The sequence below is a fragment of the Gobio gobio genome (assembly GCF_949357685.1).
Source record: "Gobio gobio genome assembly, chromosome: 6".
NCBI classification, from domain to species: Eukaryota; Metazoa; Chordata; class Actinopteri; order Cypriniformes; family Gobionidae; genus Gobio; species Gobio gobio.
Genome location: NC_137102.1, coordinates 21,694,153 through 21,718,256, shown reverse-complemented (window position 1 = coordinate 21,718,256; position 24,104 = coordinate 21,694,153). Strand labels below are relative to the sequence as shown.

At 44.5% G+C, this 24,104-nt stretch overlaps 1 protein-coding gene across 1 annotated transcript in view; it reads right to left on the bottom strand.

Annotated features, from left to right (window-relative positions):
- The window catches only part of LOC307127392 (tyrosine-protein kinase JAK1-like), a 35,312-nt gene that overhangs the window by 720 nt on the left and 10,488 nt on the right, over positions 1 to 24,104 (bottom strand). Inside the window, exons 12-23 of the mRNA XM_079818592.1 lie at positions 17,057 to 17,200; positions 16,891 to 16,978; positions 16,642 to 16,769; positions 15,575 to 15,710; positions 13,153 to 13,304; positions 12,909 to 13,068; positions 12,476 to 12,570; positions 11,788 to 11,971; positions 11,488 to 11,612; positions 1,675 to 1,847; positions 1,050 to 1,167; positions 26 to 136 (exon numbers count right to left, since the gene is read on the bottom strand). Coding sequence (XP_079674718.1) covers positions 26 to 136; positions 1,050 to 1,167; positions 1,675 to 1,847; positions 11,488 to 11,612; positions 11,788 to 11,971; positions 12,476 to 12,570; positions 12,909 to 13,068; positions 13,153 to 13,304; positions 15,575 to 15,710; positions 16,642 to 16,769; positions 16,891 to 16,978; positions 17,057 to 17,200 — 1,614 coding nt within the window. The remainder of the gene's footprint in view (positions 1 to 25; positions 137 to 1,049; positions 1,168 to 1,674; positions 1,848 to 11,487; positions 11,613 to 11,787; positions 11,972 to 12,475; positions 12,571 to 12,908; positions 13,069 to 13,152; positions 13,305 to 15,574; positions 15,711 to 16,641; positions 16,770 to 16,890; positions 16,979 to 17,056; positions 17,201 to 24,104) is intronic.

Here is a 24,104-nt window from a genome sequence, read left to right as displayed (position 1 = left end):
ATTTCTCCAAGGTCAAGTATCTTACCATGTCGGGGCATGAATCTGGGCATGGCATCCTCCAGCCATTCTCAAGAGCTTCTACCAGTCTGGCCATAGTCATCTGCCCTTGAGACCGACCAATCGTCCGCTGGAAAACCTACCAGAGACACAATTTTCAGCAACATCAAACAATTTAGATATACAAAGATAGTGCACACATATTACTATGAATGGGAGAAAGCCCAACACGCAATATGGCGGAATAAGTCACGCCTTCTACATAAAAAAGCCAATAGTGGATTGGTAAAGTCATAATAATAATACATTAATTTTGTATTGCGCCTTTAAAAGTTGCTTTCTCAAAGGGCTTTACAACACAAGCAAGCACAACAATATATATATATATATAAAAACACTGTATAAAATAAACAACAAATAAAAAGCAATTAAAAGCAATCCTGAAATAAAAAGTTAAGATGCATTTTAAAACTCACTAATGAATTTGCTTCCCTGATGTCAGATGGGAGAGAATTCCACAATTTGGGGGCATAAGATAAGAAAGCACTATCACCCCTAGAGCGAAGCCAAGTTTTAGGAACTACCAAGAGCCCACTCTGAGAAGAACGCAGGTTGCGTCTAGGCGTGTACAGTGTTAAAAGCTTGGTTAATAGTCACTGAAGCTGTCTGTCAGTTCAGTGTGATACTATAAAAGAACAATGGTAACCTATATTTAATAAGAGCAGAACATTTTAATTTTCCCTATAATTTTTTGCACATAACTGTTGTAAATAAAAGTTCATTTTATCTGCATATCGATTCATAAACCTTTTACTAGTTTATTCGCATGCTGAAAGTTTTGGACCTCAGGTATGTGCTACCATGTGCTACTAAATAAAGTTAACTTGTTTTGAACAATTTCTTTGTCATCTGCAGATTGATTTTAAGTAGGAGGGGAAAAAAATCGATTTAAATCGTAAATTTAAGATTTTTTTATTTAGGCTATATCGCCCAGCATTAACCTGAAGTATTCAGCGAAGTCAATATCAGGCTTGTAATGGCCAGGAGCTCACCTGTGGAGGGCTGCTCTCACGGTCACAGTAAGTCATAATTTCATGGAGGGTGACCCCAAATGACCAAACATCAGATGCCTTGTAGAACTTCCGACTAATCAGACACTCTGGAGCATACCTGCACAGACAGAGGACAATCAGTGTAAGCTAGCGGCTGTGGAATTAAACAATATCAGAATCAATTCGAAATCATGTTGTTTCTTGAGCAGTAAATCAGCATCCTAGATTGATTTCTGAAGGATCACTTGACACTGAAGACTGGAGTAATAATGCTGAAAAATTCAGCTTTGCATCACAAGAATAAATTACATTTTGGAATATGTTAAAATCGTGAACAGTTATTTTTAATGGTAATATTATTTCCCAATATTGTTTTTACTGTATTTTTGATCAAATAAATGCAGCCTTGGTGAGCATAAGCATAATGATAAAAATCTTAATAACACCAAACTTTTGAATGGAACTGGATAAATCATTGGCTAATCTGGGAACATTTCAGAAATCCATTCCACCTTCATAGGAATTTTTAACCAATTTAAAAACAAGTAGTTGCTAAAGCTGGTGGTGATTAAAATATTTAAAGCCGTATAACATCCAATCTAAGCAGAAATGATTGCTGCTTTACCAGTACACAGGACTGTCCTGTTCTTCAGTCACTTTGTAATAATCCTTATCATCTTTGATGCTCTTAGTCAGACCAAAATCCCCGATCTTCACAAGTGATTCATTCTCCACTAAGATGTTCCTCGCTGCTAGATCCCTGTGGATGTAGTTCTGAGATCCCAGGTACTCCATTCCCTGATGAACACAGAGGAAACCGTCAAACCCGCAATACCTATACTGTACACCTGTGAACTAAAATTACAATGGTAACTGAAATATAAAATTAAAAGCTAATTCAAAATATTAATATATCCTATAATAATACTATTATTATATAAATAATACTACAAACATTGACTGAGAACTAAAATGAGCTCTAAAAAAAATCAATGTTCTATGAATTCTTATAAAACATTCCCAAATATTATAGAAGTTCCAGAAAGAATCCTGTATATTTTGATTAGGAAAGTGTAATAGTACACAATATTTAAACTACATCTCATCTCAATCTACGTCTAGTGATCTGTCACGATGCTTGCAGTTATTTATAGTGATTACTGCTGATAAGTGGCATAAAAAAATATTTGGACACTTACAGTAAGTAGGGCTGTGCAATTAATCGAATTTCGATTTCGATTTCGATTTTGCCTCCCAACGATCACCAAAATAGTACAATCGAGAAAAAAACGATTATTTTGCCATGTTCAGTTTTGCAAGAACACTCTTATTTTGTCTTGCGTTCTGAATGAAACGCGCAAGCTTCTCATCACTTGAAAGTATACGATCTGGCAGGTCATTAGTTAGGATGGATATTATCAATGAGATATTTTGTAAGGTGTATAATATGGAAAGTATGGGTATTTCTACAAATTTCATTTGGGTTCCTGCTCATGTTGGTGTGGAAGGAAATGAGAAGGTGGATACTCTGGCTAAACAATCTCTAAGAATAAAGCAAGTAGATTATCAGGTCCCATTAAGTAAAACGGAAGCTAAAGTACTTATAAGAACATATGCACAATCAGTATGGCAGGTATATTGGGATGATAATAAAACCGGTAGACATTTATACAATATACAAAAACAAGTTGGTGCTGGGAGGAAGGAGAGCAGGAATCGAAGAGAAGGAAGTATCATAACTCGAATGAGAATAGGTCATACTGGACTTAACAGTACACTATATAAAATTGGAAAACATTCAACTGGGGAATGTATACATTGTAGCCAACAAGAAACAGTTGAGCATGTATTAATCCATTGCAGGAAATATAACACTGAGAGATGTCACCTTATTCAATCATTGAAGAAAGTAAAACATTTTGTCTTTCCCTTTTCAGGTCTGTTAATGGAATCAGCTAAGGTGTATGATGAAATTATTAAATTTATGAAAGAAAGTAAATTATATAAAAGAATATAGTGTTTTGTTTGTTTTTTAATTATTTTTTTTTCTGTTTTATTTCCAGTTTGTTTATTTGTTTTGCTTATTTTTTATGTTTATTTATATTTGTATAAAAGCAAATAAATAGATCCATATTCCATTCCAGCTGGTGGCGGTAATGCACCAATAAGCTAGGTTGCCAACCGCCAATAAACACCAAAGAAGAAGAAGAAGAAGAATGAAACGCGCACATCCGCCCCTCCTCCTGAAGCCACAAACTCTCTCAGTTCGTGAGTCTCGTGTGCATATCATTCGCTGGAATGTAAAAACTCGGCGCGAGTAAAGATGGCAGAAGGAAGGCAGTTACAGCAGCGTTTGGTGAGCAAAAAAGGCAAAACCAACTCCGTTGTCTGGGAACAGTTTGGCTTCGAGGAATCAGACGACCAGCAGAAACATGCTGCAAGATTTGCCACATGGTAGTGGTTGCAACGCAAGGGAACATCACGAATTTGTTTAACCGCTTGAAAATTAAACACAGAGTGATCTATGACAATCTAATATAGAAACAAAAACTGACGAGAGCAGGGATGCCGTGTAAACGTCCTTTTTTCCCTTCATATTTTTCAAATAATTCTCTCTTTGTAAACTTTGTTCAATGCATGCGAGTGCTGCCATTTTGCCGTCTTCAGTGCCAGAAGACGCGAATGAGAAGACGCGCGCGCTGTGAGAAAATGTGCGTCTCACACGTCTCACAGCGCGCAAATATTGTGTTCTCTTTCAAGTCTTGCTCTTGAACGGACAAACTCACACAAAACGTATGTCAACATGTCCATCTTGATGAGTATCCTAGCAGACATAGTCTGAATATGCCTTAAGTGAACTTTATACAGTCGAGAAAGACGACGCATATCCGAGCTTTAGGTATTAAAGGGGCAGTATCATTAGGTCTTAAAGGGGCAGTATTATTTAGTAGTTAAATGGTCCTGGGATTAAAATTAGTTTTAATGGGTTTCAATGGGGACATTTTTGTCCTTAAGGTCCTGAGAGGAACTATCTTGTGTACCTAGTGTAAAATAGAGTATTAAAGGAAATGGGGGTTAAATAGTAAAATTCCAATAAAAATACACACTTGTGCCAAAATGTTTGCAGTTGGCATCAACAAATCAATCAAAATCATAAAAAAAACAAAAATGTCCATAACGACGCACAAGGGTTAATTTAAAAAATCTAGGGGTGGACCAAAATTTCGGCCGCCAAAAATGTTCGGCCAGAAATGGCATTATCGGTTTCGGGCTGAAATAAAAAAAACAGCCGAAAACGTAAACCGAAAATGAATGTCACCCGCCCCTCCCATCCGTGCACAAACGCTTAGGTTTCACTCACGGTTGAGCTGTTATCACGCGGCGCGTCTGCCTATCAAAGATTAAGCATGTCAGCGGTATGAGAACAAATAGAGACGTATGCAGCTGAACTACCCATTGCCAGAAGCGACAATCCCCTTGACTACTGGCGCACGAACGAAGGCCGCTTTCCATTGCTTGCGCGGATTGCACGCAGGTATTTATCTGCCCCAAGCAGTGTTGCCAAGTCCGCGGCCTTGTCCGCGGGTTGAAGCGACCCCAATTATGTGACATTTAGACCCAGGAAAAAAACACATATTTTACCCCCCAAATGCCATTTTTCCCGGAGAACAGTGCCATTCTGTGATTTTGTGTGCAGTTATTCAGATAATTGTGGATCTTTTTTTGCACAACTGTTAAAAAACAATTTTATTTGATGGAACATAAAACTTGAAGAATAATACTAGGCCTATTTGGTATTATTATTTTCGGTCTCGGGCCAGAATTTTCATTTCGGTGCATCACTACAAAATTCAATATAAACGGTAGTTAATATAACCCGTAATGTTAAGAGATCTTTTCTATAGCTATAAGAGTCAGGAAATATTCTAAGTGGTCAGAATATAATGATAAAATATATGTTATTAAAGAGCCCCTATTATGGATTTTTGAAAAATTACCTTTCATGTAGTGCGTATCATAGCTCTAAGCGAAGTTTTAAATCTGAAAGTGCGCCATATATAAAGTTGTTGTCTCTTAAAAGTAAGAGTCGACTCGGAGTCAATTAAACGAACCGTTGTGATGTCAAGACGAAACATTAGCATATTACCCGTCCACTTATTCCTGGCGCAGACACCAGGGAAAACTTGAACCCCCTCAAACACTGCAGCAGCTGGATCAGTCATTCACGTTAGTGCTGGGCTAACGTATGTGCTGTTATTGATACAATTCCGCATGTGCACCGCAATACATTAGAAACACAAACACACACACACTCACGGGTTTGCTGATGGACGCACACATGCTAATGCTGATGGTGAGGAATTATAGTTGAAAAACGTACTCGGTTACTCACGTAACCTCGGTTCCCTGAGAGAGGGAACGAGTATTGCGTATGGGAAAACTCCTTTTCTCGAGAATATGAAGCAAAAACTGTATTCTATAAAGTGTCTATGTAAAACGCAGTGCTGCTGCACAGCCGTTAGACCAGCGCGAGCTGTGCGCTGATTGGCTGTGCAGTGGGAACTGCACGAACCTATGGCGAGGCGGCAGAGAGAACGAACCAATAGGGGTCGCTAGAATTCCCGCCGAACAAGGTCTCTAGAATTAGCATATCTAAGGCTATAAAAGACCGTGTTTTGCCATAGGAAATCAGGTTAAAAATCGACTGAAGCGATACCCTGAGAAGCACAAGCACGGCGCGTTACGCAATACTCGTTCCCTCTCTCAGGGAACCGATGTTACGTGAGTAACCGAGTACGTTCCCTTTCGAGAGGTCTCTCGTATTGCGTATGGGAACCCAATTTAAAACGCTGTGCGTGCTTAACTGACCCAATGGCCTGAGGCACGTAAGATGGGTAACAGTGAGTCACAGGAGACCAACAAAGTGTCTTAAGAGTATATAGGCCGGATAGAATCGGGCCATATGATATAGAATTATGACCGGACATAGTCGGGCCTTATAGATATATAGTGTAACACATGCTATGAAAGTTCCAACATGCTTGTGAGAACTTATCATGTATGAATAACAGGGAGACCAGACGCATAGGGTCTAGTTAATAACCATAGGCAATACCTATTAAATGGAGATAATCCCAGCTTGTAAAGCGGGGACTCCCAGTTTATAAAATCTGATAAAAGTGGACGGAGAGGCCCAGCCTGCCGCCGCACAGATATCTTCCAGCGGTATGCCACGTGACCATGCCCATGACGAGGCCATGCCTCTAGTAGAATGGGCTTTAATGCCTATAGGGCAAGTTAGGTCTTTAGACTTATAAGCCATAGAGATGGCGTCCACTATCCAGTGTGAAATCTGCTTCGTGACAGCATAGCCTTTAGTGAGTGCAGCCACCGAAGCACACAAAGAGCTGTTCCGATTGTCTGAAAGGGGCGGAGCGCTCTATATACAGTCTCAGCGCTCTGACTGGGCAGAGCAAATTCGCGTCCTTTTCGTCTTGCGACGCGGGCAGGGCCAAAAGAGAAATGACCTGTGCCCTAAAGGGAGTAAAAAGCACTTTAGGAACATAACCATGTCTAGGTTTGAGGACGACCCTGGAGTCGTTAGGCCCAAACTCAAGACAGGAAGCACTCGCGGAGAGTGCGTGTAAATCGCCCACTCGCTTGACTGAGGCAAGTGCCAGCAGAAAAGCGGTTTTCAGTGAGAGGTGCTTTAGGCTCACAGACTGAAGCGGTTCAAAGGTAGAGCCCTTCATAGCTTCTAACACTGTGGCAAGGTCCCATATAGGGACTGAGGGGGGGTGAGGCGGGTTCAGCCTTCTGGCCCCTTTAAGAAAGCGTACTATAAGTTCGCTTTTCCCCAGTGATTGTCCCGCGACCTGAGCGTGATAAGCTGCTATGGCGGCAACGTACACTTTGAGCGTGGAGGGGGAACGACCCGCGTCCATTAGCTCTTGAAGGAAGGCGAGCACTTCTGTCACCTCGCACGAGCGTGCGTCAAGGTTTCGTGCTGTACACCAGTTAGAGAATACCGACCATTTCAGTGCATAGAGCTGCCTGGTTGTGGGTGCTCTAGCTTCAGAAATAGTATTTAGAACTCTTTCAGAAAGGTTCATTGGTATTGGTTGATGGGCCAAACGTGGAGAGCCCACAGTTCGGGGTGGGGATGCCAAATTTTCCCCTTCGCCTGCGTGAGGAGGTCTTTCCTCAGTGGAATCGGACATGGGGCTGTGTCTGACATGAGAGTCAGATCGGAGACCCATATTTGATTCTTCCACAACGGGGCTATTAAGAGCACTGTGGAATTGGTTTCCCTGATCTTTTTGATGGCCTGTGGCAACATCGCGATCGGAGGAAAAGCATACAGAGGGAGACTGGGCCAGACATGGGCCAGCGCATCTCTGCGTTTGGAGAAAAATATTGGGCAGTGAGCATTGTCTTCTGAAGCGAAAAGGTCTACTTTCGCTTCGCCGAAGGTGCTCCATATCAACTGAATCGTTTGCGGGTGAAGAGACCACTCCCCGGGGGGAATACCGCCTCTGGATAACATATCCGGACCCTGATTCAGGATACCTGGCACGTGAGCCGCCCTCAGGGAGCTCAGGAAGTGCTCTGCCCATAAAAGGAGGTGATTCGCCATGGAATGTAGGGAGCGTGATTTCAGCCCGCCCTGGCGATTTATATAGGATACCACTGACATGTTGTCCGTTCGGACCAAGACATGGTGACCCTTTATGTACGGAAGGAAAGCTTTCAGCGATAGGATGACCGCTTTCATCTCTAGACAGTTTATGTGTAGCCTTTTCTCTGTATCTGCCCACTGGCCAGAGACTGGCTTGCCCTCGTGTAGGGCGCCCCAACCTAGGTTGGACGCGTCTGTCGAGACCACTTTCCGTTTCGTAACTGTACCCATCATAACACCTGTTTGATACCAGGTGGTCGCCTTCCAAGGAGCCAGAGCTTTGACACAGCTGTGGTTCACTTTAATGCGAAACTGGCCTGATCGCCATGCGTGAGCCGGAACGCGGGAGTTTAGCCAGCGTTGGAGGGGACGCATGTGTAAAAGACCCAGTTTGAGTACTGCTGATGCCGAGGCCATAAGACCTAGCATCCTCTGAAAACGTTTGAGAGGAACGCAAGCGCCAGCTTTGAATGACTTCACCATGTTCTGAATAGAGAGGGCGCGCTGTGACGTAAGCCGCGCCCTCATCTGTATTGAGTCTATGACTGTACCCAGAAAAGATATATTCTGGCTGGGAGACATTGAACTCTTGGCGAAATTGATCCTGAGGACCAAACATTCTAGATGGTTGAGGAGCCAGGACTTGTGTATCATCAACTGTGCCTCTGATTGGGCTATGACGAGCCAATCGTCGAGGTAGTTGAGTATCCGCATGCCTTTCAGCCTCAGTGGGGCTATGGCTGCGTCCATGCACTTCGTAAAAGTGCGGGTGCCAGGGATAAACCGAATGGCAGGACTGTGTATTGATAAGCCTGACCCTCGAAGGCGAATCTCAAGAATGGCCTGTGACGGGGCGCTATCTGAACGTGAAAGTATGCATCTTTCAGGTCGACCGTGAAAAACCAATCCCCCGGGCGAATGTGCGCGAGGATTTGTTTCACTGTCAGCATCTTGAACGAGCGCGTCATAAGCGCTTTGTTCAGATGTCTGAGGTCTAGGATGGGCCGGAGGCCGCCATCCTTTTTTGGAACGAGAAAGTAACGACTGTAAAAGCCTGACTCGCTTTGTGTCGGGTGCACGGTTTCCACCGCTCCCTTCTCTAACAGTTTCGATACCTTTGCGCGGATCACGTGACTCACGCTGCCTTTCACTGAGGTCTCGACCACGGCGCGAAAGCGCGGGGGTCTGCGAGCGAACTGTAGCGAGTAACCTCATTTTATTATGTTCAACACCCAATCTGATATACCGGGGATGGCCTGCCAGGCCTGGGCCCGTGAAGCCAGGGGTTGAATTTGAATCGGGGGCGGGCCGCTTAGTGATAGGGACCCGGTAACCCGTTTGTTTTGTGCTTGCAACACTGTGGGGATAGTGTTTATGTTTGGCGGCGTGCACTGTGTAGTGGGCGCGCGCATTACATTTTTGGCACAGGACAGCGTGTGAGCTGTGTGAGCTGTGTGAGCGGGTGCTTGAGTGTAGGGGTGCTGACTGTACTGTGGGCACATTGTCTACATAGAAAAAGCTCTTTTTGAGATTTATTTGGGTCGCCGTGAGAACGGCGTTTGTGTGCAGGCGAGCGCTTTTGATAATGGGCTCGTTGGCTGCGAAAACTGAGTCGGCAGTCACCTGGTTGCAGGGAACTGAGAGAGTGTGGTGGGGGTCCAGCTGAAGCGGGACCTGGCCACCTTCTTTTCTCCCTTACGGCTAGGACGGCTTCGGTCAACGACCGCCGGACCGAACAAACCGGAGGAGGTAATGGGAGCATCCAGAAAGGAGGCTTTGTCCACGTCCTTCATGTCGGTGAGGTTCAGCCACAAGTGGCGCTCCAGAATGGTCAGGTTGGCCATAGTCCTCCCGATAGCCTGCGCGTTAGATTTGGTTGCGCGTAGGGCTAAATCAGTGGCGCCGCGCAGGTCCCTCAAGATCTCAGAATCAGGAACAGACTCGTCCAGAGAGCGGAGAAGTTTGGCCTGATACACTTGAAGGACAGCCATGGTGTGGAGCGCCAAAGCAACTTGGCCAGCGGAGGCGTATGCTCGACTGGCGAGAGCTGAGGTGGAGCGACATGGTTTGGAGGGGTGTTGAGCTGCATGGGTTGCAGCGGCAACACACACAAATAACACAGACAGAAATAAAGGATATATCGCCGGATGGCGCAGCTGGAACGGCAGGCGGCTGAAGGCGGAGACCAAGCGGGAATCCGACGTCCTCAGGGCTGCAGAGAAGTTCCGCTGAGTGCTGTTTGACGGCGGGGCTTCTATTCCGGAGGTCAACGAAGGTATCGCTGAAGGAGATTAAATCTGATTTTCTATGGCATAACACGGTCTTTTACAGCCTTAGATATGCTAATTCTAGCGACCCCTATTGGTTCGCTCTCTCTGCCGCCTCGCCATAGGTTCATGCAGTTCCCACTGCACGGCTGTGCAGCGGCACTGCGTTTTACATAGACACTTTATAGAATAAAGTTTTTGCTTCATATTCTCGAGAAAAGGAGTTTTCCCATACGCAATACGAGAGACCTCTCGAAAGGGAATCTCAATGTACCTCAAAATGAGTAGCATCACTGAGAAACGTCCTGCTCAAGGTTCGGGTTGTATAATTTGTTCTTCCATTGTTTCATCATCGTTACTGTCTTTACAGTGTGTACAATCATTAGCTATGTTTCCATCCACCTATTTGTGTGCGCATTTTGGGATATCGCATCAAAAAATGCTGAGTGGAAACGCCAAGATGCGCATAAATTCTAAAAATGTGCATAAAAAACGTATACGCTCGTTGGAGTCGGATACATTTTCTATCCGATACGATAAAGTAACTGTACTAACCAGTGGGAAAATCTTGTTTGCAAAACATCTGAAATGCTGTTTTGGTCATTCAGAAGTCTGTTGTCAAAGAAGCTTGTTATATTTCCCTCCTGTCTTATATGACTGCGTTCCCAAACAGCAGCATCTGCCTCTGTTTATTGTTTATTGAGTTTATTGAGACGCACAAATTTCTCTGAGACGCAAATAATTTATTATATACGAAAATGATTATATATGGTGGCTTCTCCTATGTTTCTTAGTGATTTTTTTAGCTGTAGTTTATCAGGAAGTGATGATTATGTTCTCTACGACTCACTGGATGGAAACGGTGCTTTATTCGCAAATGTTGTATGCGATATTGCATTTTTGCGCATAAATTACATTCACAACTTTGGATGGAAACATAGCGACTGAGATTTAAAAAGCCTCTTGACGGAGCTGGAGTTCAGTTATGGTAATGGCTGTTTGTTTCCGAAATATACGCTGTATCTGGCAGACCAATCACAACAGACTGGGCTGTCTGACCAATCAGAGCAGAGTAGGCTAAAAGAGCAGAGTAAAAGGAGGGATTTAGAGAAACTGATTCATCCATCGAGTAGTTTGAGAATCATTGAACATTGTGGTGATGCACAATGTATATTATGAAAATATTTAACAGTTTTTTTTTTTTTACCTTTGATGCATGTAAACCTGTTGTTGGAGACCTCCAAAACCAATTTATGGAACTTTAAAATAGCATAATAGGGGCAATTTAAAGGATAATGGCGTATGTTATTAGGCTATGTTGTTGAATGCATTTCTGTTTTAAACATTTACAAAAAAAGAGGTGAGAAATAGTAACGCAACACAATACTTTCCATAAAAAGTAACAAAGTAGCATAATTAGTTACTTTTTTTTAGGGAGTAACGCAATATTGTATCGCATTACTTTTAAAAGTAACCATGTAGGCTATATTACCTGACATATCTGAAGAGCATAAAGCAGCAGTGTCTTCTGTGTGATGTCGGATTTGTTGCGAGGCAAGTATTCTTTCAGACTGCCAGCGGGCAAATACTCCATTATGAGCTTGATGTTCATTCCTCCTGAGTGACACAAGCGATAAGTAATACAGTGAATGTATATAAAACTGGACTATAGGATCTTTTGCAACTGATGTATCTTCTTATTTATGAAGGTGTAAGCCATCAAGATTAGATACGGATGTGAATACTGTGTATAAACAGAGCGCGTGTGTGTAAAGGTGTGTTCACGACTTGCCTTCTTCATTGCAGATGCCTTTGTATTTGACGATGTTTTCATGGTAGAGGTTTCTGATGGTGTTGATCTCTCTTCTCAGGTTGCTGGTCTCATTCTCTGTTTTCAGAGATTTGACGGCCACCATCTCACCTGTCTGATCTCCATTAGGATCATACAGACACAGTTCCACCATCCCAAAGTTCCCCTGGACAAGATTTATAAAGAACAATATAAACAGTTAATGAATCAATGACACATTAATCCAAAAGGATTATAAGATTGTGGAGGGATGTGAGGATCTCATCTCATGGTGAATGGATCAAGTGGGAAATTGGTTTAACTTGGTCCAGATTTCCAATTAGAATCCCTAGAAATGTATATAATATTCCTATAAAAAAAAAATCTATAAATTCTATACTATACTAATTTGAAATTTCTTTACATTCGTTTTGTTCTACTGGGGTTATTGGTAATCATAATAGTCCTAAAACTGAAATAAATATAAATTAAAGCTAAATAGAAATGTTTGAAAAAACAAATGACTAAAGCCTATAACAAAATTATGAACACTTAAACTAAAATAAAAACTGAAAATATAAAAAGAAAAGCAAATTCTAAATAATAAATACTATGTTCTAGAATAAAAATTCTAAATATTTACAGAAAAGTAGGACGGGTTAAAATTTTTTTTTTACTAAAAGTGCAGTACCTCTCCAAGTTTTCGGATTTTCTTGAGGAATCTCCTCTTGAAATCTGCAGGATCAGTCTCCTGTGGAGGAATTACCCCTGACATAATGGGATGTTCTGTAGATAAAATATAAAAAGTTAATTAAATTCAGAACAACAAATATTACCATGTATACTTCCAATTGTATTATAAAAATTAAAATAAATACCTTTTTCCCCAAATTACAGTAATGAGAATAAGGTTTTTAAAAGAGGGTTTTAAACAGTAATGACAATGCTTTTTTAAAATCCAAATATTTTCCTATTTTTTCTTTTTAGCTTTGGGGGGAAATATAAAATCTTTTGATGCACTTGATGACAACAAAAAGTTAACTTTTTTTTGTAATCCATAGGCTAAAATAGAGTTAAAGACTAGTATCTGTGTTAGTCATAGGATGATATTATGTGACAGGTACCCTGCTCTCGCTGCTCTTTGATGCGGCCCAGCTCTCTCACTATGGCTCTGAAAAACGGTCTCTTCCGAGGGTCATAGTTCATGCACTGGGAGATCAGATCAGCCAGTTCATTGATGCTGGGAGTGACCAGAGTACCGCACACCTCGTAGAATCGCTCTTTCTATTTATGTACACACAGATGCTAGATTAAAAACATTACAGTTTAAGAAGCAAATGTAGAAACATATTAGATAGAGTCAAGCACCTCTGAGAGTTTCTTTTCAGACAGGGGTACCTCGCCATTATAGCAGATCTCCCACAGCGCGGTCCCAAACCCCCATTTGTCTGCTGCAATGCTCAGTGCTTTGGGGGTTTTAACACACTCCGGGGCGATCCAGGGGATCCTTTCAATACACTCTGTCCACAGGCACAATGAGTGTTAGTAGTGCAAGATGGGGGTTATGTGCAACACATTTTATTATTCTGTAAAACAGGTCACATCGCTTCCAGTTCAGATCTTTTATAAATAAATATAAAGCCGTTTTACTCAAAGATACCTTCACTTGTCAGTACTGTCGTTAACACTTTCTCTGACAAGCGGATGCAATGAGACCTGTTTTTCTGTTTGTTCATGTGATGTTTGGCATAAAGCCTATGAGCTCTGTCAGAAACTGTCAATGACACTTAGTCAACGCTAATACACTGATTTACCTTTCCCTCGCTACAATGACATTACAAAACATAGTGAAGTTGAGAAGAAGTCAAAATATATTAAAACATTTCAATATTATTGCTACTATATAAATTATTGTTCGTATATAAACACATTTAAAAATTACACTGTAACACGGTTGCATGCTGGGTTTCTTTTTCTGTCATGTGACAGTTATTTTTCTGTAGGCACACTACGATTTAAAAGTTTGGGGTCAGTAGTTTGGGATTTCTTTAAATAAACATTTATTCAGCAAGGACCCATTGAATTGATTGAAAAGTGACAGTCGAGGCAAAAAAAAAATATTTTCAAATAAATGCTGTTCTTTAAAAGCTGCACTATGTATTTTTTCGCCACTAGGAGTCGCTAAACTCTTCAGAACAATAACAAAGGCATAGATTGATGTCGCAGTGAATGAGCGTGGAATCATGGAACTTGTCGCTATACCGATGGATCTAATAATATTTATGGATGAGTGAATGCATTCATGTTTTTTAACATGACTGTGGTATGAAGCAGGCCGTGATTACTAATAAGAAACAGATATTAGCGTCACACGTGAGTCCCGGGGAATATAAAGAAATGAGGACATTTGATTCTACCGAACTACCCGCAAGTGCTGAATTACTCATACAGGTCAGTTCATTTGACAAATTAAAATTGTGAGGAAACGCAATGCTGTTTCACTTGGTCTACACTATCTAAACTGCATTTGAGTGTGTTGAAAGTTATAATGTTATTCTGTGTGTTAGCTTGTTGGCTGTATGAGACTAGCAGTAAGCTACATCAACATTAGAACATTATACTGATGATATTCTAATATTTCATCGTGTTGAGCTACATAACATTGATTTGTTCTCTGTACATTTGCTAACCTGTCTAATAAGGCACATGCAAGAACAGCATCTCTGTCAAGTCGAAGTTTGTTGCATGGCTCACGCCATCTCGAAAACGGCACGTCAATACTGGTCCTCTTTTTATTTCTCTCTCTGTTCTAAAGTCTGCTTGCCATGGTCCATAATGTTTGAACGAAACTACAACAGCTCTAGACGTTACGCAGTTGTCCAAGTCTGTTGCCATGGTTTCTACGGCAGTAAAAGTGGAAACCGAGGGCAATGTGGATATGATGCCATTGACAGGCGACTCCCTCACATGTCCCAATTCCTTAGTTAAAATCACAATTTTCTCACGATTTACAAATAATTTGGAATACATTTGGAGATATTGTAAGTACTCCACTGAACAAAATATATAACACTGTGGTTTTTGGATATTTTACTGCAAAAATCTTACAAATTGCACATTTAAACTTTCCATTCAAAAGGGAATCCTGAAATAAATGTATCATGCTTCCCAAAATTAAAACAAATATATATATATGATTCTGAAAATTCACAGAAATAAATTACATTTTAACACATTAAAATAGGAAAGTTATTTTAAAATATAATAATATTTTATAATATTCCTGTTTTTTCTGTGTTTTTATATAATAGATACAGTTTTGGTGAGCATTAGTGACTTCAGAAACTTAAAAAAAAATCTTACTGACCCCAAACTTGAGAACAGTAGTGATATCTCATTGGAGTATATTATTATTATATATGTTCTGACTGGCTGAAGTATTTCAGTATTCATAAGCTCACAAATGATTAGATAGAGTAAAAGAGTATGCATATTTGGAGTGCTGTCCGGGGGAGGGCTCAGAGCTCGGAATGTGGCCCAAACCCAGAGTACTCCCCTGTACCTCTGGTTAGGATAGTAACCAGGCAATTGTGAGGAGAGAGGGTGGTAGAGGAGATGCAGAGAAAACTGTAGAGGAACATTATACTACGTATTTATAGGCCTCCTCTTATGCTGATTTTTGTAGATCATTTGAACATGCTCCTCCTGAACTTTGTTAATAAAACATAATTTAGTGAAACTGAAAAATAAACAAAGCCTCTCTGGATGAGCGTGCATGAGCATGTCTTACCTCTTTGGCTGAGCACAGAAATAGACAGTCCAGGATCACTCAGTTTAATGAAAGGACCACCCTGTCCTTCCAGACCATCCAGCTTCAACAGGATGTTTTTAGCGCAGACATAGCCATGGACAAGCTTCTTATCCTCCTGAAAGCGAAAAAATACAGTCTCTTTTTTCTGTCCCAAATATTCCATTAGAGAGTTTTGAATGATGTATTTGCAACTTGTTTTACTATTAAGACCTCTATGGGTCAAATCATCCACTGGGAAATGTAGGTTATAATTGTCACATGTTATTATTGTGATCCATTAATAAGTACAGTAATATTTTGCCTGGATCTATTATTAAGTTATACAAAAATACAATAAAATGCAAGTCATAGAGGCAATGACTTGAATACATGTTTGTTTGAATACATGTTTGATGAACAGGTTTTAAATTTCTGAATTAAAATTAATACATTTGACATTTTTACTATCTTAAAGTAAAAGTCTAGGTGGTGTAACTGTCCAGTGATTGCAATAAAGAAAAAAAAGTTTCAATAAAAGGCTAAAATGTATTGCCAAACAGTGTGGCATAATGATGCATTATTGTCTCTTTGGGAGAAAAAAGGTTGTTTTAAATTATTATTAACCAGGGCTGTCACTAAAACTTTACTGGTTTAGCTTTAAAAATTAATTTGACTATTTTTGTGTAGATGTGTACACCTTAAAAACTAAACTAAAATTACAAAAACTGAAATAAAAATAAATTTAAGCTACTGTTAATAGAAATATATATCAATATAAAAAAACTAGTACAAATGACAAAAGCTAAAAAAATTACTAAAATTTAAGATAAAATTTAAATTAAATATAAAAATAAAGCTAATACAAAATAATAATATTATATAAATAACACTAAAATAACACTAATTGGGACTTAATCTAAACTAAATGTATTCTAAAAAAATCAATTTTCTATGAATATTTAAGATGAGTACAACTTAAATACACAGTTGAGTGTCATTAAATCATTGACCCAAAACTTTTAAATATTACACAGAATATAAGCATAAGTTTAACTTAAATTTTGTACCAAATAACTGAGGACACTGGAAAGCTGCTCCGCAACTTGGAACTTCCAGGAGGGTGTGAGATCAGAGCGATGATTTCTCATGAACAGATCAAGCGGGCCGCGCTGAACAAACTCCTCCAACAAAATGACTGGCAGAACAACAGTAATGAGACATGAGTTCACCTGCAGTAAAAGGCTGACCTATTCCTTTAACTTTAAAAATACAAATAATTTTGTTGCATTTTTGCCCAGTGGAGCGGGAACACTTACTGTCCATGCTGTGCATACATATGCCATACATCAGAACCATGTGTTTATGGGATATCTGTCGCATTACACTGACTGTGTCCAGGAAGGCCTAAGAGAAGTAGAGCAGTATTTGTGAAAGCAATTACCGGTTATTTACTCATGTATCAAAAGATGGGTTGTCACTTACAGAAATGTAATTGTGTCCTGCTCCCAACACCTTCAGAACCACATCTACCACCTCATGGCCCGAAAAACCTTCATCATCCTCATTTCTCAACTTCAGCTTCCCAGCATAGATGTTTGTGCGAGTGCCTTGACCCAGGTGTTTCTCCTGTTTTACAAGCATCAGCTTCATAAGACGGACAATTTCTACACTCCAGATAAATGTTATCTAGTTGTCCCAAGCCCAACCTAATCTAGAAAACAATAGCTGATCTAAACTGGTAGACCATTGTGAACCTGGTCTAACCCGCAGTAAGACTGCAAAACATTCTTAATCAGCAGTTTTCCAGTAGAAATAAACATCCTTAAAACCAGATAAATTGACTTGATATGTAAAATAAGACCATAAAACTTGCTTTCAGAGAACACATTTTAAATGTATTTTTCAGGTTTTAAACATACAACACCAACATGGCTTAGATTTATGCTTAAATTAAGTCTTATTATTTTACACAAATTTATTTTTTGTTTTTTCAAGAAAATGTGTTTCAAGGGTGTTAAGATTTTTACTAGAAAATAAGTAAAATAATAAATAACAAAAATATTGTATAAAGTCACAATGAAATCAAAATTATAAACTATTTAGAATTTATTATAAATTATCCATGCACATCATTATTTTTTTTTTATTAATGTGCACTCATCATATTTAATCAAAATACCCTCTTGAATCTCAATATCAAATGAGCCAATCAATTCCTAATGGACAAAATCAAGTCCCGCCCTACATGTGTCGCTCTGATAATATACATCACAATTAGAGAAGAAAACAAAAACAAATAACAACTTCCATGGCAATTTTAAAGGGTTCATAAACTGGCTTTTTTAGTTTTTTTATACTGTTGTCTGAGTTCAACTTATGACGTTTGTGTGTTTTTTACATTCAAAAACATCATAATGAATAAGTAATAGGCTATTTTCTACCCTGGTTTTGAGGCTCTCTGAAGAAACGCTCGGTTTCTATGGGCGTGCCACACTGAAGACTTGGAAGTAAATGCCCATGGCTAGGATTGGATAAGATTTAGAGAGCTTCAGCTCCCCTCAGTACCTGTGGGAATTGTTTTGAAAGTGTCTGGGGAAACGCTCACAGGACTCGCAAAATGTCTTTATCAAACAAACACAATGATTCATCTCTCATCCACCCGCGATTGATTGGAATGTTATTTTTTTATTAGTTGGCCAGCCCGATGAGTGAATATAACCGCGAACCGTACACACACACACACACACGCGCGCGCACAAGAAAGGAATGTTATTTCACTATTTAAGATAGCCCGTCGGCAGGCTGTGTTACGTTTTGGTAGCCCGTCTGAAAAACACATAGCCCCAGGAGGTTGGGCTTTGCGAGCCCTGGCCCATAACGTTACAAGTCTGAGTCTGATCACGACTGAACCAATAACACCTCAAATAAAGGATTCTCCAGCCTGTGACAGTGTGCTAAGGTATGTAATCAATAGATATCAAACGTCTCGGGTTATGACTATAACCCTTGTTCCCCGAGAAGGGAACGAGACACTGCGTCATCGTGATGACACTTCGGGGAACGCCCCTCGCGTAAAGCGTCTGAAGAAACTGTAGAATCAGCCCAATCCGATTAGTGTTGCGTGATGACGTACTATGTGACGGCATACCCGGAAGATACAAAGAGACGTCTGAACGTAACAGAGATAGCGTTCTTTGCGATGAAGCGAGCGCTCTGATGATTGGGTGGACACGAGACGCAGTGTCTCGTTCCCTTCTCGGGGAACAAGGGTTATAGTCATAACTCGAGACGTTCCCCTTCGAGGGAACTCGAACTGCGTCATCGTGATGACACTTCGGGGAACGAGTACCAACTATCCCGCACCAATCATACCCACCCCAGTGTGAAACTGGAAACCAGGCACAACTAGGGGGCGAGCACTCTCGCGCCAGGCGTCTCAGGGAGATGCAGACTATAAAAACGAATGAAGGTGTGAGGGGTGGCCCACCCCGCCGCCTCGCAGATCTCCTGCATAGAGGCTCCAGAAAGGAGGGCCACAGAGGAGGCCATGCTCCTAGTAGAATGGGCCCTCACGGCTAAAGGTGAAGGCAAGTTGCGCACCTGATAAGCCATGGCTATAGCCTGGACAATCCAATTACTGATCGTCTGCTTGGACGCAGGCAGCCCCTTCTTGGGTGAGCCAAAACACACCAACAACTGGTCTGACCTTCTCCACTGAGCAGACTTCTCCAAATAGATCCTCAATGCCCGCACGGGGCAGAGGAGGTGAAGTCGGCTCTCTTCCGCCGTCACGTGAGGTGGAGGATGGAATGCCTGGAGAACCACTGACCTTGCCCTGTTGGATGGCACCATGGGCACGTAGCCCTGGCTGGGATGCAAGATGGCTTTAACCATGCCAGGGGCAAACTCCAGGCAAGTCGGCGTGACCGCCAAGGCCTGGAGGTCCCCCACTCTCCTCAGAGAAGTGATGGCAAGGAGAAAAGCCACCTTGCAGGTCAGTATTCTCGCCTCAGCCGACTCCAGTGGCTCAAAGGGGGCCTCAGCCAACCCCTCGAGCACCACTGCCAGGTCCCAGGTTGGGACCCTGGAATGAGCCGCAGGCCTCATCCTCCGAGCCCCACGGAGGAATCGTACAACCAGATGGTGCCTTCCCAATGTCCCATCACCTAAAGGTGCGTGGAAAGCCCCAATGGCAGCCACATACACCTTAAGTGTGGACGGGGAAAGACCGGCGGAGAAGCGGTCTTGAAGGAACTCCAGCACTGAAGCCACCGGGCAGTTAACTGGGTTCACCTCCCGCTCTCTACACCAAGTGGAAAATACATTCCACTTTAGGCTGTACAACCTCCTGGTGGATGGAGCTCTGGAACTGAGTAGGGTCTCCACAACACCCGCCGACAGGCCCTCTGCTAGGAACTGAGCCCCCTCAGGGGCCAGACCCAGAGATCCCATACCTCTGGCCGGGGGTAGAAAATTGTACCCCTGGCCTGAGACAGCAGGTCCCTCCTCAGAGGGGCCTGCCATGGGGGACCGTCCAGCAGGTCGATGATGTCGGAGAACCATACTCGAGTGGGCCACCGGGGTGCTACTAAGAGAAGGCTGATGCCCTCCCGGCGAACACGTTCCAGAACTCCCGGGAGCAGAGCAATCGGGGGAAAAGCGTACAGACGCAGCCGGGGCCACATCTGTGCCATGGCATCCAGCCCCAGTGGGGCCGGATGAGTGAGGGAGAACCACAGCGGGCAGTGGGACGTCTCTTGGGACGCAAATAGATCCACTTCCACCGGGCCCAACCGCTCGCACATAGCCTTTCCCCGGGCCTCAGCCCCTGCCTCGACAGGATGTCTGCTCCCTGATTTTGGTCCCCGGGGATGTACATCGCCCTGAGGGATGATAACATCCCCTGGGACCACAGAAGGACCTGATGCGCCAGTCTGCAAAGAGGGCGCGACCTCAGGCCCCCCTGGTGGTTTAGAGTAGGGTCTCCACAACACCCGCCGACAGGCCCTCTGCTAGGAACTGAGCCCCCTCAGGGGCCAGACCCAGAGATCCCATACCTCTGGCCGGGGGTAGAAAATCGTACCCCTGGCCTGAGACAGCAGGTCCCTCCTCAGAGGGGCCTGCCATGGGGGACCGTCCAGCAGGTCGATGATGTCGGAGAACCATACTCGAGTGGGCCACCGGGGTGCTACTAAGAGAAGGCTGACGCCCTCCCGGCGAACACGTTCCAGAACTCCCGGGAGCAGAGCAATCGGGGGAAAAGCGTACAGACGCAGCCGGGGCCACATCTGTGCCATGGCATCCAGCCCCAGTGGGGCCGGATGAGTGAGGGAGAACCACAGCGGGCAGTGGGACGTCTCTTGGGACGCAAATAGATCCACTTCCACCGGGCCCAACCGCTCGCACATAGCCATTCCCCGGGCCTCAGCCCCTGCCTCGACAGGATGTCTGCTCCCTGATTTTGGTCCCCGGGGATGTACATCGCCCTGAGGGATGATAACATCCCCTGGGACCACAGAAGGACCTGATGCGCCAGTCTGCAAAGAGGGCGCGACATCAGGCCCCCCTGGTGGTTTAGATACGATACTGCCGACATGCTGTCGGATCGTATCAGGACATGGTGGCCGCGGAGGTCCGGGAGAAAGCTCCTCAGAGCCTTGTAGACCGCCAGCATTTCCAGGCAATTGATATGCCAGGAAGAATGCCGGGTCCCCCACAGACCCCTGGAAAAGCGGCCTTCCATGACCGCGCCCCAACCAGTGAGGGAAGCGTCTGTTGAAACGGACTTCCGGCAACACGATGCTCCCAACACTGGCCCTTGGGACAGGAACCAAGGTTTCTTCCACATGACGAGGGAACGAAGGCATCTGCGCGTTACCCTGATCATACGGAAAGGATTCCCCCTGGGGGAAAACCCCTTGGTTCTCAGCCACCACTGGAGGGGTCTCATGTAGAGCAGACCGAACGGAATTACGTTGGCTGCCGCTGCCATGAGACCCAGCAGTCTCTGAAACTGCTTCACAGTGAGGCTGCGGCCCAGTTTCACTCTCGAGACCATCGCCAGTATGGACTCCACGCGTGCGGGGGACAGCTGTGCCCGCATCAGCGTCGAATCCCATACAACCCCCAGGAACGTAGTCCTCTGGGAGGGCGTCAACACGCTCTTCTTCGTGTTGAGTCTGAGTCCCAAGCACCTTATGTGGGCTAGAACGACATCTCGATGTCGAACCGCCATATCGTACGACTGAGCCAAAATCAGCCAGTCGTCGATATAATTGAGTATACGGATGCCCTGGAGTCTCAACGGAGCCAGTGCTGCATCCATACACTTCGTGAAGGTGCGAGGGGAGAGAGCTAGGCCGAAAGGAAGAACCCGATACTGGTACGCTTCGCCCCCGAAAGCGAACCGCAGGAACTTCCTGTGAGCTGGAAGGATGGAGATATGGAAGTATGCGTCCTTCAGATCTATCGTGACGAACCAGTCCTCGAACTGGATCTGAGTCACGATGGCTGGAATTGTGAGCATCCTGAACCTGTATCTCCTCAGAGACCGGTTTAGTTGCCTGAGATCTAGAATTGGACGCAACCCCCCATCCTTCTTGGGAACTATGAAGTACCGGCTGTAGAACCCGGACTCCCTGTCTGGTGGAGGAATACGTTCTATAGCCTCCTTGACCAGCAGAGAGCGTACTTCTTGCTCCATCACCCGCACCTGCTCGGGACCGACCACAGTCCGAACCACCCCGTTGAATTTCGGGGGAGGGAAACCGAACTGCAGTCTGTAACCCCGTTCCACAGTACGCAGGGCCCACGCAGATATACCCGGAAGGCATGACCATGCGGCGAGATAATCTACTAAGGGAACTAGCCTCTCGAGGCCAGCCTCGGATGTTAATCGAGCCTCTTCCCCAACTCCCTGAAGCGGCTGACCGGCAGGGTGCCGTCGGGGAAGAGGTCCGCAGGGCGCACGCGACTGCTGAATTGTCGCAAGTCCTAATGGAGGCGACTGGTTCAGTGCGCGCGCGCGCAGGGAATCGATGCGGCCCGAAGCGTCTTGGACGGCGGGAGCGCAGCAACGATTCCCAGAGAGTCCCAGAGTGGGAACAACCTCGATCGCTCCACCCTGTGGGGGACGACTCTCAGTGGTCCTGCCGAAGCTAGGACCGCTTGGGAGCCTTCTTAGCCTGGATGACGTCCCTCAGGTCGCTCTTAGGCTGAGAAGGCTTCCTGCGAGAGCGCCGCCTCCTTTGCCAAGCTCCCTCAGGAGGGGCACGGGAGGCGACACTCTGCCTCTGCACATCGCGGTGCGATGAGCTGGATGAGGGTCCGGGCTGCCCACCCGGGCCTGCTCTAACTGCAGAGCCCGAGCGGCGAGGGAAGAACTTCTGGAAGGCGGCTGACTGCTTCCTCGCCTCCTGAAACCTCTCGACGACAGTATCCACTGCCCCGCCGAAGAGGCCAGAAGGCGAGATCGGGGCATCAAGGAGAAAATGTTTCTCCCTCTCCTTGATTCCCGACAGCGTCAGCCAGAGATGCCTCTCAACGAAGACCATTCCAGCCATAGAGCGGCCCACAGCGCGAGCCGTCTCTTTGGTAATGCGGAGAGACAAATCCGTTGCCTTCCTGAGCTCGGTGACGTCATCCGGAGATGGTCCCTCGCCCTCATCCAGCTCTTTGAGGAGGTCGGCTTGGTATGCCTGCAGGACCGCCATGGTGTGCAGACAACCAGCAGCACGACCTGCCGCACTAAAAGCCCTGCCGACTAACTTGGACGTGTCGCAGCAAGGTTTAGTGGGCAGCGACGGAGCCTTCAGTGATGCAGCGGCCCCGGGTGAGAGGTGGCCCGCAAGCGCCTCTTCAACCTGTGGCAACGCTGCATAACCCAACTCAGCCGTCCCCAGCACATTAGCAAAATCAAGCACTGGGGGATTAGATAAACGTGCTGAGAAAGGTTTTCCCCACGATCTACACAACTCGTTATGCAGATCGGGGAAAAAAGGAAGGCCCCGCCGTGGAGGTTGAACTCGACACCTGAAAAAGCGTTCATCCAGCTTAGATGGCGGCTGGATGTCCACTATTTCTTGTGGCCAAACTCAGCTTGGCCACAGCGTGGGTTAAAACCTCCACCAGCTCCTCCATAGCGGGCGTATGGGGTGGCGAAAGCCCCATATTGTCCACATCGATCCTCAAAGCGTCTGACTCCTCAGAGTCATACAGCCTGAGAACCGGATCCTCCGCCTCGCGGGAAGAAGCCGCATCGCGGGCTTCCACATGAGGCGGGAGGATATCAGGATCGTCAGAGGAGGATAGGGAAGATGCCTCAGCAGTCCCATATCCTCTTGACAAATCCCGCTGTGAGCCCCACGATCTACGGCGCCGCGCTGCCTCAACAGACGCAGGCCCAGAACCGCGGGGCTCACGAGGCTGACCGGTCTCCTCGAAGACGGCCAGCCGCGAGCGCAGCACCCTCAGCGGCAGCAGTTCACAATCACCGCAGGCCGCCCCCTCAAGGGGCGTGCTGCACGCCGAG